Source organism: Schistocerca serialis, chromosome 5 (assembly GCF_023864345.2).
Source record: "Schistocerca serialis cubense isolate TAMUIC-IGC-003099 chromosome 5, iqSchSeri2.2, whole genome shotgun sequence".
NCBI classification, from domain to species: domain Eukaryota; kingdom Metazoa; phylum Arthropoda; class Insecta; order Orthoptera; family Acrididae; genus Schistocerca; species Schistocerca serialis.
The window spans coordinates 315,367,314-315,381,497 of record NC_064642.1 but is presented as its reverse complement, the minus strand read 5'-3'; the positions used below and the strand labels follow the sequence as shown (position 1 = coordinate 315,381,497).

The window sequence follows — 14,184 nt, the reverse complement described above, 5'->3', positions numbered from 1 at the left end:
CACAGTCCTTTACTTGAACTATCGCTCTCCAATTGGTCAAGTGCGTCATCTCCAGTACCTCACTATCGACAAACGCTAATTTTTCCCAACATGGGGGTCATTTTAGAATGATAGCAACCTAATTATAGACGAAGTTAGAAATCGAAATAAATCGACTCTTGCCTTGCCTTGTTTAAGTAACTATACCGATATCTATCTTAAGTGGTTTAGTAAAACAAAACTCCACGTAGGAGTATCAATAATATTTCATATATCGAGCCAATTTACGCATCCTTCTCCGTAGTACAAATAGAAGTGTACCGCTATGTTTTCACATGACGGTTATACATCACCACATTCCAAACGAACTCCACTCCAAGTATTTGCGTGAAAGTCGCGATCGACATTGCCGACAAGGTTTTGGGAGAGTATGCGAGAAGAAAATGTTTGCGGAGGGCAGTGTGGAGGGTAAAAATCGTAGAGGGAGACCAAGAGATGAATACACTAAGCAGATTCAGAAGGATGTAGGTTGCAGTAGGTACTGGGAGATGAAGGAGCTTGCACAGGATAGATTAGCATGGAGAGCAGCATCAAACCAGTCTCAGGACTGAAGACCACAACAACAACAACAACATCGTGAATGTCATCTTTTGCGAGTGTAACTAAAATCTTATTTAGACCATAAATGTTACAGTTTATTTTAAAGCATCTTCAGTGGACAGGTTTTTTTTTCCTGTTTCATTCCTAATGCTCTTCTGCACGCAAGTGTTCGATTATAGTACACTGCACGTCACCCACGACATGAAAACGGAAATATACTCCGTATGAGTGAAGTTATTCTGCTAAAATTGAATATTTATGTGAAAAATAACTGATCGCAGAAAATGCTTTAAAATAAAGCGAAACGTGTAAGGTCTTTAAGACCTTTATTACACACACAAAAGAAGTTTACTATTTATATTATTTACAAAACTAAATGTTCTTGATTTACTGTATTTGCAAGTTAAAATGTTCCGTCGTTTCTCGGAATCACCAACAATGTAGCTACTTCTAGATTGCATGATATATACGTAAAATATTCAGAGTACAAAGATAGTTATTTTACTAAAATTTTAGTTGATGTTCACAAAATAACCTTCTATCGTTTTATTATAGCTGTGTGAGTATACAGGGTGCCCCAAAAGTCAGGACCGGGCTAAGTATCACGAAAATGGCAAGCGTCAGAAACGGGGTGGATCCGGATGTAAGCAGAGGGGGTGGGGGAAACCTTTTTTGTGACCAGCGAGAACGTCCGCCATCTTGGTATCCGCCATATTGGATTCAGCTCACATTTCTTGAATGGGAGGGGATAATATGACACATTCTTTACTGGCAGAAGTTGACGAGAAATACAAGGGCGAAGTCTGTTTTACAATACCTTTCATAGGTAAAAAGTTATGTGGCATTTGTTATAACGTAATTCATTATGAATCACGACACGAATGGCATGCAACACATTCCAGAACGAAGTGCATTTTAGAGAATGTGTTGCACATGCTGTCCAGGTACTTGAGACATTTCCGTATCCTTCGGTGAAAGTTTGCACGGACACGACGTAACACAGGACAGTACTACAGGCCTCGGTAATCAATTGTTCCAGATGCTGCACATCAAGAATCTTCTCGGAATACGCCACGGATTTCAGGAACTCCACAGGTAGAAATCTATGGCGGGGGTTGAGGGGGGCGCAGCTCAGATGAACCCCCCCTGCGGGTCAGGGGGTTAGAATAGGCCCAAGGTATTCCTGCCTGTCGTAAGAGGCGACTAAAAGGAGTCCCTCCCCCTCAAGGGGGTAGTTAGCGCCTGCGTCCGGAGACGGACGGTTCCACGACCTATATTTGTGGTTTATTTTGGTTTTTCACTTCTTCTCGTTTCTTCCTTCCTTTGGTTGGTTCCTTTCTTTGTTCTTCTCCATCTCACTGTCTTCCTTACTCTTTCCCTTGCCTTCTTCTCCTTGCCTTCTTCTCCTTGCCTTCTCTGGTCTCCACCTCGGCGTTTGAGACAGTCTGTCCTCTCTCTCTTCTTTTTCCTCATCTTCCTTCCTCCCTGTGCGCGCCTGAAGGCCGACCCATGCGTTCGCACGCATAGCCGGTGACGGGGTAACGCGTAATTCCCCGCCCTTGGTAGACAAGTAAGGCACGCACGTACCCCCTGGTAAAGGCCAGGCCCAGGGAGGGGTGATTGCCTGACCATGCCGATTGGTCCCTCCGTCTGTTTCTCAGGAGGTGTGACCTGAGGTGTCAACATTCACCTAAGGCGGGAGTGCCCTCTGAGAGGGTCCCCACAAGGAAGGAGCGCGCCATCGGAGACGCTGGCAATCATGGGGGATTCCTCTGCAATGGATTTCTCTTCTTCTTCTTCTCTCTCGACTTGTGCCCAAAAACGGAAACTTGACCAGCCACCAGTGACAAAAGTACTACCGCCTGCCCCACAGTTCCTCATCGTTTCTCGATCTGAGGATGGAAAGGATTTTTCCTCTGTCAACCCTTTCGTTATCCAGAAGGGCGTAGATGCCATAGCCGGAACTGTTAAGTCTTGTACCAGGTTGCGTAATGGTACCTTGTTACTAGAAACTGAGAGCGCCTTTCAGGCACAAAAACTGATTCGAGCCACACTCCTGTACACGTTCCCTGTCTGGGTGGAGGCTCACCGAACTTTGAATTCGTCTCGTGGTGTGGTTTATACTAAATCACTCGACGGATTGACTGACGAGGAGATTCAGTCTTTCCTCGCTGAACAGGGCGTGACGGCTGTCCATAGGGTCATGAAAAAGGTCAACAATGACCTTGTACCGACCCGGACACTTTTCTTGACCTTTGATAGTGTTAAGCTGCCATCGCGCATCAAAGCGGGCTACGAGGTTATTTCTGTTCGCCCCTATGTCCCAACACCTACGCGCTGCTACCAGTGTCAGCGTTTTAATCACACTCGCCAGTCTTGCTCCAATGCGGCTAAATGTGTCACTTGTGGCAGGGATGCCCATGAGGGTGACTGTCCACCTCCGTCTCCTCGTTGTGTGAACTGTCAGGGTGACCATGCAGCGTCCTCCCGTGACTGTCCCATCTATAAGGAAGAACGCTGTATCCAAGAAATTCGGGTCAAAGAGAAAGTGTCCACCTCGGCTGCTCGCAAGCTATTTGCTAGTAGGAAGCCCACGGTGCTCCCAGCGGGGAAATACAGTACTGTCCTCGCCTCTCCTCGGACTACCAGGGAGGTGACAACCCAGATGTGCAATCTGACCTTCAGCACCACGGTCGTCCGTTCGGTCAGTGCTAAGATCGCGCGGTCGACGTCTCCTCTTCCTCCCGTCACCCCACAGACACAAGCCCCTTCATCAGCTTCTGCCACGACGAAGACCCAGAAGTCAGATGCACGGGCGTTCAAGAAGGAACCGTCCCGTGCAGACTTCCTACGTACCTCGAACTCCCAGCCATCGACCAGTACTTCCACCAAACGACCTTCCAAGAAGGCTCAAAGGAAGCACAGTTCTCCTTCTCCGCCACGGCGCTTTGCTTCTCCTGCGCCACCCAGCGGTTGCCGCCCCAGGTCGTCATTCGTTTCGCCTGGCCGCACCACTGGTAGCCGACCATCTGGCCGTTCACCGGCGGAGGAAGCTCCCCCTCCCGGCCATCTTACCAAGATGGCCGATGAACCTATAGAACCAATGGACGATGACTGTCCGCCTACTGATAGCGGCGGCAGTGCTCGCTCGAAGCCGGGCCCTCAGCGGCCTTCGAGGTGACCCCTTCTTTCATCTTCCTTTTCTTCTTACGATGGCACTTATTCACTGGAATATTCGCAGCATTCGCTCCAACCGAGAGGACTTGAAGTTGCTGCTCCGCTTGCACCGTCCGCTCGTCGTAGCCCTCCAGGAAACGAAGCTACGCCCATGCGATCAAATTGCCTTGGCACACTACACCTCTGTGCGTTTTGACCTACCCTCTGTGGTAGGTATTCCGGCTCATGGAGGGGTTATGTTGCTGGTCCGGGATGATATTTACTACGATCCCATCACATTGCACACCGGCCTGCAGGCAGTTGCCATCCGAATTACTCTCCCCACTTTTACATTTTCCATTTGTACCGTTTACACTCCATCTTCGTCTGCCGTTACCAGGGCAGACATGATGCAAATTATTGCTCAGCTACCTGCACCATTTTTGTTAACTGGAGACTTCAATGCCCACCATCCCCTTTGGGGCTCTCCAGCATCCTGCACGAGGGGCTCCCTGTTAGCAGACCTTTTCAACCAGCTCAATCTTGTCTGCCTCAATACTGGCGCCCCTACTTTTCTTCCGGACACATCTCACACCTATTCCCATTTAGACCTCTATATGTACTACCCAACTTGCACGCCGGTTTGAGTGGTATGCACTTTCTGATACATATTCGAGCGACCGCTTCCCGTGTGTTATCCATCTCCTGCAGCATACCCCCTCTCCGTGCTCATCTAGTTGGAACATCTCCAAAGCAGACTGGGGGCTCTTCTCTTCCAGGGCGACCTTTCAGGATCAAACCTTCACGAGCTGCGATAGTCGCACACCTCACGGAAGTCATTCTCACTGCTGCTGAATATTCCATCCCTCACACCACTACTTCTCCACGTCGCGTACCAGTCCCCTGGTGGACCGCGGCATGTAGAGACGCTTTACGTGCTCGTCGACGTGCTTTACGCACCTTTAAACGCCACCCTACAGTGGCGAATTGTAACAATTATAAACGATTACGTGCGCAGTGCCGTCGTATTATTAAAGAAAGCAAGAAAGCCAGCTGGACTGCTTTCACAAGCACCTTCAACAGTTTTACTCCTTCTTCTGTTGTCTGGGGTAGCCTGCGCCGGCTATCTGGCACTAAGGTCCACTCACCAGTTTCTGGCTTGACGGTCGCGAATGACGTCCTTGTGGCCCTTGAGGATGTCTCCAATGCTTTCGGCCGCTTTTTCGCAGAGGTTTCGAGCTCCGCTCATTACCACCCTGCCTTTCTCCCCCGAAAACAGGCAGAGGAGGCTAGGCCACCTAACTTCCGCTCCTCGAATTGTGAAAGTTATAATGCCCCATTCACCATGCGGGAACTCGAAAACGCACTTGCCCGGTCACGGTCCTCCGTTCCAGGGCCTGATTCAATTCATATTCAGATGCTGAAGAACCTTTCTCCTGCGGGTAAAGGTTTCCTTCTTCGTACTTATAATCGCATCTGGATTGAGGGACATGTTCCCGCATGCTGGCGCGAGTCTATTGTTGTACCGATTCCTAAGCTGGGGAAGGAAAAGCACTTGCCTTACAGTTATCGACCCATCTCGCTTACCAGCTGTGTCTGTAAGGTGATGGAGCGAATGGTTAACTCTCGTTTGGTTTGGCTGCTCGAATCTCGACGCCTACTTACCAATGTACAATGTGGATTTCGTAGGCGCCGCTCTGCTGTTGACCATCTGGTTACCTTGTCGACCTTCATTATGAATAACTTCTTGCGGAAGCGCCCGACCGCTGCTGTGTTCTTTGATTTGGAGAAGGCTTACGACACCTGTTGGAGGGCGGCATTCTCCGCATCATGCATACATGGGGCCTTCGCGGTCGCGTCCCTCTTTTTATTCGTTCCTTTTTAATGGGTCGACAGTTCAGGGTACGTGTGGGTTCTGTCCTGTCAGACACCTTTCGCCAGGAGAATGGGGTGCCACAGGGCTCAGTTTTGAGCGTCGCTCTCTTCGCCATAGCGATCAATCCAATAATGGGTTGCCTCCCAGCTGAAGTATCAGGCTCCCTTTTCGTGGACGATTTTACCATCTATTGCAGCGCGCAGCGTACATGTTCCCTCGAGCGCTGTCTTCAGCGTTCTCTTGACCGTCTTTACTCCTGGAGTGTCGCCAATGGCTTCCGTTTTTCTGGCGAGAAGACGGTCTGTATTAACTTCTGGCGCTACTAAGAGTTTCTCCCACCGTCCTTACGACTCGGTCCCGTTGCTCTCCCATTCGTGGAGACAACAAAATTTTTAGGTCTTACATTTGACAGGAAACTTAGCTGGTCTCCACATGTGTCATATTTGGCTGCCCGTTGTACACGTTCTCTAAATGTCCTCCGTGTTCTCAGTGGTATGTCGTGGGGAGCGGATCGAACCGTCCTACTTCGCCTATATCGGTCGATCGTCCGCTCCAAGCTGGATTATGGGAGCTTCGTATACTCCTCTGCACGGCCATCCATCTTACGCCGCCTCAACTCCATACAACATCGGGGTTTACGTCTTGCGATCGGAGCGTTTTATACTAGTCCCGTCGAGAGTCTTCATGCTGAAGCTGGTGAATTGCCACTCACCTACCGGCGCGATATATTGCTTTGTCGGTATGCCTGTCGGCTACTGTCAATGCCCGACCACCCGTCTTATCGTTCCTTTTTTGACGACTCTCTCGACCATCAATACGGGTTGTATGTCTCTGCCCTGCTACCCCCTGGAGTTCGCTTTCGTCGCCTCCTTCAACACCTTGATTTTTCACTCCCTGCAACCTTTCGAGTGGGCGAGAGCCATACGCCACCTTGGCTCCAGTCTCTGGTTCGCGTTCACCTTAACCTCAGCTCGCTCCCAAAGGAGGTTACCCCCGGTTAGGTATACCACTCCCGTTTTGTCGAACTTCGTTCGAAGTTCATTAATATGACCTTCATTTATACAGATGGCTCTAAGAGCAATGACGGGGTCGGGTGTTCTTTTATTGTCGGGGCACAAAGTTTCAAGTACCAGCTCCATGGCCATTGTTCGGTCTTCACAGCTGAGCTCTTTGCCCTCTACCAGGCTGTTCTTTACATCTGCCGCCACCGACATTCTGCTTATGTCATCTGCTCCGATTCCCTGAGCGCACTCCAGAGCCTCAGTGATCCGTATCCGGTTCACCCTTTCGTGCACCGGGTCCAACGCTCTCTTCAGCAGCTGGTGGACGACGGTTCTCCGGTTAGCTTTATATGGGTTCCTGGCCATGTCGGTATCCCTGGGAACGAAGCTGCAGATGCCGCGGCCAAGGCTGCGGTCCTCCAGCCTCGGACAGCTTCTTGTTGTGTCCCTTCATCAGATTGTAGCAGGGTCCTTTGTCGGCGCATTTTATCGCTGTGGCATGCCGATTGGGCTGCACTTACGGACAACAAGCTTCGGGCCTTGAAACCTCTTCCCGCGGCTTGGACGTCCTCCTCACGCCCTTCTCGGCGGGAGGAGGTCGTTTTGGCCCGGTTACGAATTGGACACTGCCGGTTCAGCCATCGCCATCTGCTGACGGCTGCGCCGGCGCCGTTCTGCCCATGTGGGCAATTGCTGATGGTCCGCCACATTTTAACGTCCTGTCCGGATTTTAACACACTGCATCTTGATCTTGGCCTGCCATGTACTCTAGATGCCATTTGAGCGGATGACCCACGAGCAGCTGCTCGCGTTCTTCGTTTTATCAACTTGACAAACCTCTCTAACGACATTTGATTATGCTGTTTTGTTAATCCTGTGCCTGTCAGTCTGTCTTCTTTTAGTTGCTGTTTTAAACTTGTGCCTCGCGGTGCATTCCTAACGTAGACTGGGCGCTAATGACCGTTGAAGTTGTGCGCCCTAAAACCACAAAAAAAAAAAAAAAAAAAAAAAAAACCAGATGAACGTGGAGGCCACTCCACGGGACCACGACGCCCACTACAACAACCGACCACTTCATCCAGCATCTCCAGACAGATCGCAGCATTGAGGATTCCTGTCAGAAAGTTAGGGCCAATGAGACGCATTCCCCAAATGCCGCACAATTCCATCACTTTGCACGGCCTTGAGCCTTACAGGGAGACATCCACTTGGGTTGTCTAATGACCAGTATCGCAAGTTTGGCTTGTTGACCTGCCCAGTGAAGTCAAAATTCGCCTCATCACTAAAGAGTATGTTGTAAGCAATATCATGATCGGTGGCGTGTTGTGTTAACATCCACTCACAAAACTGCATCCTCCACTCAGGTTCGTCTTCCGCCAGATGTTGTTGGAGTTGCATTTTGAATGCATGCCATTGCTGTCGCTGTAGGATTCGAAGTATACTGCACCATGCCTTTGGGCGAGTCGCCTGACACCTAGGACGAGACTCGTGGCCACTGCTACTGGTGTTGCCGTAGTCGCAGCTTTATCAGTTGCTGTGCGGGGACGTCCAGTATGGGGATTATCTGCCACAGATCCCATTCCTTGACACTTTCTGATCAATTTCCTTATGGCACTTGCCGTGACGGATGCTCTGCCAGGGTGTCAGTGGTTGAAGTTCCTGGTAGTTGCCGTGGAACTTCGGCCACCAGATAACAGAACTATTTCGATCCTCTTTTTTTTGTGTCAGTGGCATGTTGTCCTTCATATTAATGACACATTTGTAACGACAGGAGCAAAACGTGATCAGGTTTGAGCATGCTGTATGACAAATTACACATGTTACAACAAATCATGTGTAACTTTTTACCTATCAAAGATATTGCAAAATGGACTTCACCGCTGTATTTCTCGTCAAATTCTACCCTTAAAACAGGCATCACATGACCCCCTTCCATTAAAGAAATGTGAGATGAATCCAATATAAGGGATACCAAGATGATAGACTGCTCTCGCAGGTTACCCAAAAAGTTTCCTCCGATCCCCTTTGCTTACATCTATTCACCCCGTTCCAGCCTCTTCCCATTTTCGTGATATGTAGCCGGGTCCCGAATGTTGGGACACCATCTATATGAAAGGATTTACTGCAGTAATAGTAGTCATCAGTCCAAAGAGTAGTTTGGTACAGTCTCTGTGCTAATCTGTCTTGTGCATGTCTTTTCATATCTGCATAGCTGCTGCACCCTACGACCATTCGAAACTGCTTGCTGTTTGCAAGCCTTTGTCTCCCTCTACAATTTTTAACCCCCACTCGTGCCACCGTTACTAAATTAATTACCTTGATATCTCAGGTTGTAATAAACCTATCTCTTCCTTTGTCAGCTTTTTCCATAAAGCTCCTTTTTCCACAGTTCGTGTGTATATCTCTTCATAAAATACTCATCTATCCTTCTAAACTTCTGCATTATTCTGTAGCACCTCATTGCAAAAGCTTTAATGTTCTTCTTGTCTGTACTACTTATCTTCCACGCTTCGCATCTACATAAGGGTCCCTCTTCTCCTCTTGTGTGGCGGTTGCCAACAAAATACTTTGGACTTTTCCTGTTCATGACCTTCTCCAATATATCATCGCGATATATAGATATATAAAGGAAAATGATTAAGTTCGCTGGTGTGCGAAACTGTAACTGTCGCATGATCTGTCACTGCCAAATAACACATCTCGATGAAATTTGGACCGTACGTAGAAAGAGAACTCCTACAGCATACTGCTGAATGTAACTCAAAGAAATACACTATGAGACGAGTAGAAATGACACTTTTATTCAAAGACATTAATACAGTGAAGACAGCGTGATTTATGTTGGTCTCCTGGACATTACAAAAGACGGGACACATTCTTAGCAGGGTGTGTGATAAGTACGGACAGCAATGTATGCTTTGCAACGTGCTCCGATTCTGACCATAGGATTGGTAAGCAGTTCTTATGGATGGCGTTCCATTTATCCGGCAGTGCGGTTGTCAACTGCTGGATGGTCGCTGGTGCGTCTGAACGTGTTGCAGTATGTCAGCGCAGTGCACTCCACACATGATTGATGGGGTTTATGTTGGGAGAACGGGCAGGTTAGTTCCTTCCACCGAGTGCCCTCGTTCCAAGAGTTCCTCCGCCTGTGCTGTTCGACGTGGTCTTGCACTGTCATCCATAAGTCAGGGCCGAATGAACCCCGAAAAATATGGACATGAGGCAGAAGTGCCGTATCGGAATGTCGTTGATCGGTAAGAGTTCCGTGTTTAATGATTTGGAGGTCAGTACGTCCGCGCAATATTATGCCTCTCCACACCATAACACCTGTACCGCCAAAACGATCATGTTAGACAATGTTCCTGGGAGCATTACGTCTTCCCCCCTCTCGCCATATCAGAGTATGTCGAAAATGATAATTCAGACTGAATTGGCTTTCATCCGAGAAGAACATGCGATCCCACTCCTCGATGGTCCAGTCCACAGAAAACAACGTACTGGTCTCCGGACAAAGAGCCCACTACCGTGCCGTCACCGTGCCACTGTGGAGCGTGAGATTGCGAGCCTTGCAGTCCTATTGAATGCGGTGGCAAACACACCCGCTGTTTGACGTGGGTCCCATCTGAGCAGTAGCCAAAAAAAAAAAAAAAAGGTTCAAATGGCTCTGAGCACTATGGGACTTAACATCTATGGTCATCAGCCCCTAGAACTTAGAACTACTTAAACCTAACTAACCTAAGGACATCACACACATCCATGCCCGAGGCAGGATTCGAACCTGCGACCGTAGCAGTCGCGCGGCTCCAGACTCAGCGCCTAGAACCGCTAGACCACCGCGGCCGGCGTGTTCCAGTGCCATCCCCATTTGGTGCTATAGTCACAGCTCCCTGTGTACGAGTAGGAGACATCTGGCAACATGCTACCACACTCTCATAGATTTTCACCAAAATAGTTAATATGTTATGTTGATTTGTCTATGTCGTCCCTAAGTTCTGCACAGCCGTGTACGTAATGTAATAGTGTGCGTAATGTTACTCTTCTCTCGTTGAGCTGTTTTTGGCCAAGGTGAAGGAGAACATTATGACGATTAAGTACCATTAACCCTGTCCGCAGCTCGTGGTCGTGCGGTAGCGTTCTCGCTTCCCGCGCCCGGGTTCCCGGGTTCGATTCCCGGCTGGATCTGGGATTTTCTCTGCCTCCTGATGACTGGGTGTTGTGTCATGTCCTTAGGTTAGTTATGTTTAAGTAGTTCTAAGTTCTAGGGGACTGATGACCATAGATGTTGAGTTCCATAGTGCTCAGAGCCATTTGAACCATTTGATTATCATTAACCATAAACTCAGCTTTCATCATTACTGACAACGTTTGAAAAAAGTTTGGGTCGTCTTGAAGCAGTTCCCAGGAGTCTTCCACGCGATGTTTGCTTCGGCTCGTGTCGACGCAGTCGTGGCACAAACTTCGCTGCTGTCTTTGCCCTGTTCAACTACTCTAACAGAATACGTTTGCACGTGCCATAACGTATTCCCGAGGTCTTGCAGAGGTCTTTGATGATATGTCTACGATCTTACAGAATCAGATTCCTCACTTTCTGAACATTTTCTGGTGTGATACCTGTTGACGGCTGACCAGAACGGTCTTCATTTTCTCAACGTCCGTCCTTTCTGAAACGCTTATATCAGTCTTTAAGTTTGTGTCCGACCTAAAGCGTTGTCTCCCAAAGATTGCAACAACATCTGGCGCGTTTCTGCAGCAGGTTCTCCAGATTCAAAACGAAATTGTATAGAGACACAAACCTTCTTTCAGGTCCCTCTTAGCAAAAGGGCGTACTCGCAGAAACAACGACACTGAAATATGCCAAGCAGTAACTAGCCGAACCAATCAGCTCGCAGGCACTTGCCGCATTGATCCAAGAAGGATGTAGCGCTTTACCGTGTATTGGTAACCATATGCTCGCAAAATTCAAATTTCGAAAACCTTAGGATACTGTCTCGTATACGTATCTACACACATACTCCACAAGCCACCGTACGGTGTGTGGCAGAGGGTACCTAGTACCATTACTAGCCATTTCCTTTCCTGTTCCACTCGCTAATAGGGTGAGGGAAAAATGAGTGTCTGTATGCGTCCGTATGACTCCTCATTTCCCGTATCTTTTCGTCGTGATCCTTACGCAAATTGTGTATTGGCGACAGTAGTATCGTTCTGCAATCAGCTGCAAACGCCGGTTCTCTAAATTTTCTCAGTAGTGTTCCTCGAAAAGAACGCCGCCTTCCCTCCAGGGATTCCCATCCGAGTTCACGAAACACGTCCGTAATACTAGCGTGTTGTTCGAACCTACCGGCAACAACTCTAGCAGCCCGTCTCTGAATTGATTCGACCTGATGCGGATCCCAAACACTCGAACAGTACTCCAGAATAGGTCGCATTAGCATCCCATATGCGGTATTCTTTACAGATGAATGACACTATCCCAAAATTCTAACAATGAACCGATGTCGACCATTCGCCTACCCTACCACAGTCCTCACATGTTATCACTTTGCCATCTTACGCCCAGATATTTAAACGACGTGACTGTGTCAAGCTGGACACTACAAGTGCAGTATGCCAACATTACGGGTTTGTTTTTCCTGTTCATCTGCATAAGCTTACATTTTTCTAGATCTAGAGCTAGCTACCATTCATCACACCAACTAGATATTTTGACCAAGTCGTACTTTTACATCTGACGATTTCGACCGGTCTGGGACGACACGTTTAGTTGTTTTTGTGTCTGGTTGCAGATGTGTCGAGCTTCCAGGCGTTCTTCAACTTCAGCGAGATGCGGGCGCTGCTGGACAGCTTCTGCGTGTACCACGTGAACGCGCCGGGCCAGGAGGAGGGCGCCGCCACGCTGGCCGAGGAGTGAGTAGGCAGTCCGCAGTCGCAGCCGCAGCGTAGCAGAGCGCCCTAGTCTGCCCTTCCGTTACAGGCGAAAGCTGCGGCGTAAAGCAGACCCCTCCCCCACGTTGTCTGTGATGTGTTATTATTTAAAATGTAAGCGCAGGTCATAAGTATAGGATGAAACTTCCCAGCAGATTAAAGCTGCATTTCGGACTCTTAACTCGGGACCTTTGCGTTTCGCGAGCACACGTTCCACCGACTGAGATATCCAAGCTCGGTGGAGTGATTCACGAGGGAGCTTTGAGTGCATAATTTACAAATATTTCGTGTCAATTAGCAGAGCTATGATAAAATGAAGTCCTGTTCCTGTGAAAACGGTGCCTTTGTCATCTAGCCGTGACAGGCATATGGCCGTCCAGTTAACGTGCTGACAGTCTGTGCCAACGACACGAACAGCATCTGTAACGTTTCAAAGCAAAATAGTGCTCGCAACTGATGTAGGATTGCACTTGTATTATTTCTGGTAAGGTTCTGATATCCCATAAAACATCCACTGAAGCGTTCCACAGAACAACTCGAAATTTTCGTAACAACAGTAGTCCTGCTGCCATCTGTACCATTTTCTTCTCAGGAGACTTTTGTCAAATCTTTCTATTTATTGCAACAGGGACGATAGCAGACTAAGTGAATGTATTTTCAGTTACCAGTTAGTATAAAATGTTAATGTAACTCCAAAATTGGAAAAAAATGAAAAATTACTATAGCAAATGTCATCTTACACAAAAATTTAAACTTAAAACTTTTTATTAAAACATTGTCAGTTTTTGTGCCACAGATGATACTTGAACCAGGCTCTATTTGCTTAGAAGGCAGGTGTGCTAGCCATTACACCACTATAGCAGTATAGGTAACGCCCCTGCACAGACTATGTTATTCTAATTCCCTCCCTAACACAAAACTTCACATCTTCAGCTTATTTTTCCCTTCTTCAATCGTCACTATTGCCGAATGAGAGCATTGGACTAAGGTAGTCTGTGCAGCTATGTCACCTATACTGCTACGGCGGTGTAATGCCTAGCACACCTGCTTGGTAAGCAAGGAGAGCCTGGTGCAAGTCCCAGCCGTGGCACAAATTTTTAATTCATTTCTTCAGCTTCTATCATTATCTTACATATATTGAGACTCAAATGTCTCAACGAAAATTTAATTATGTCAGATCTATAAACCATTCTCGAAAGTCTTGGAATTCCTGGGACTGATATCATGCCAGTATCGATATCGATGTCATGCCGATATCGACAAAAGGCATAAATCGCCCGGATTCTTGATTCACAGGATGGGTGAACTATCTATAGCCGGCCGTGGTGGCCGAGCGGTTCTAGGCGCTTCAGTCCGGACCCGCGCGACTGCTACGGTCGCCGGTTCGAATCCTGCCTCGGGCATGGATGTGTGTGATGTCCTTAGGTTAATTAGGTTTAAGTAGTTCTAAATTCTAGGGACTGATGACCTCAGCAGTTAAGTCCCATAGTGCTCAGAGCCATTTGACCCAACTATCTATACAAATAATTAAGTTTGTACAGAACGCTCCGTTCGTGAGTCCTACTCTCACTTATCTTCACTACTCTTCACAGTAGGCAAAGATCCCGAGTTCGAGTCTCGATCCGGCACATAGTTTTGATCTGCCAGGAA

At 48.0% G+C, this 14,184-nt stretch overlaps 1 protein-coding gene across 7 annotated transcripts in view; it reads left to right on the top strand.

The window, feature by feature from the left end:
* The window catches only part of LOC126481541 (protein NDRG3), a 529,080-nt gene that overhangs the window by 425,756 nt on the left and 89,140 nt on the right, over positions 1 to 14,184 (top strand). For all 7 annotated transcript variants that reach the window (XM_050105365.1, XM_050105367.1, XM_050105366.1 and 4 more), the window contains one exon: positions 12,396 to 12,516. In XM_050105365.1, the coding sequence (XP_049961322.1) occupies positions 12,396 to 12,516 (121 nt within the window). The remainder of the gene's footprint in view (positions 1 to 12,395; positions 12,517 to 14,184) is intronic.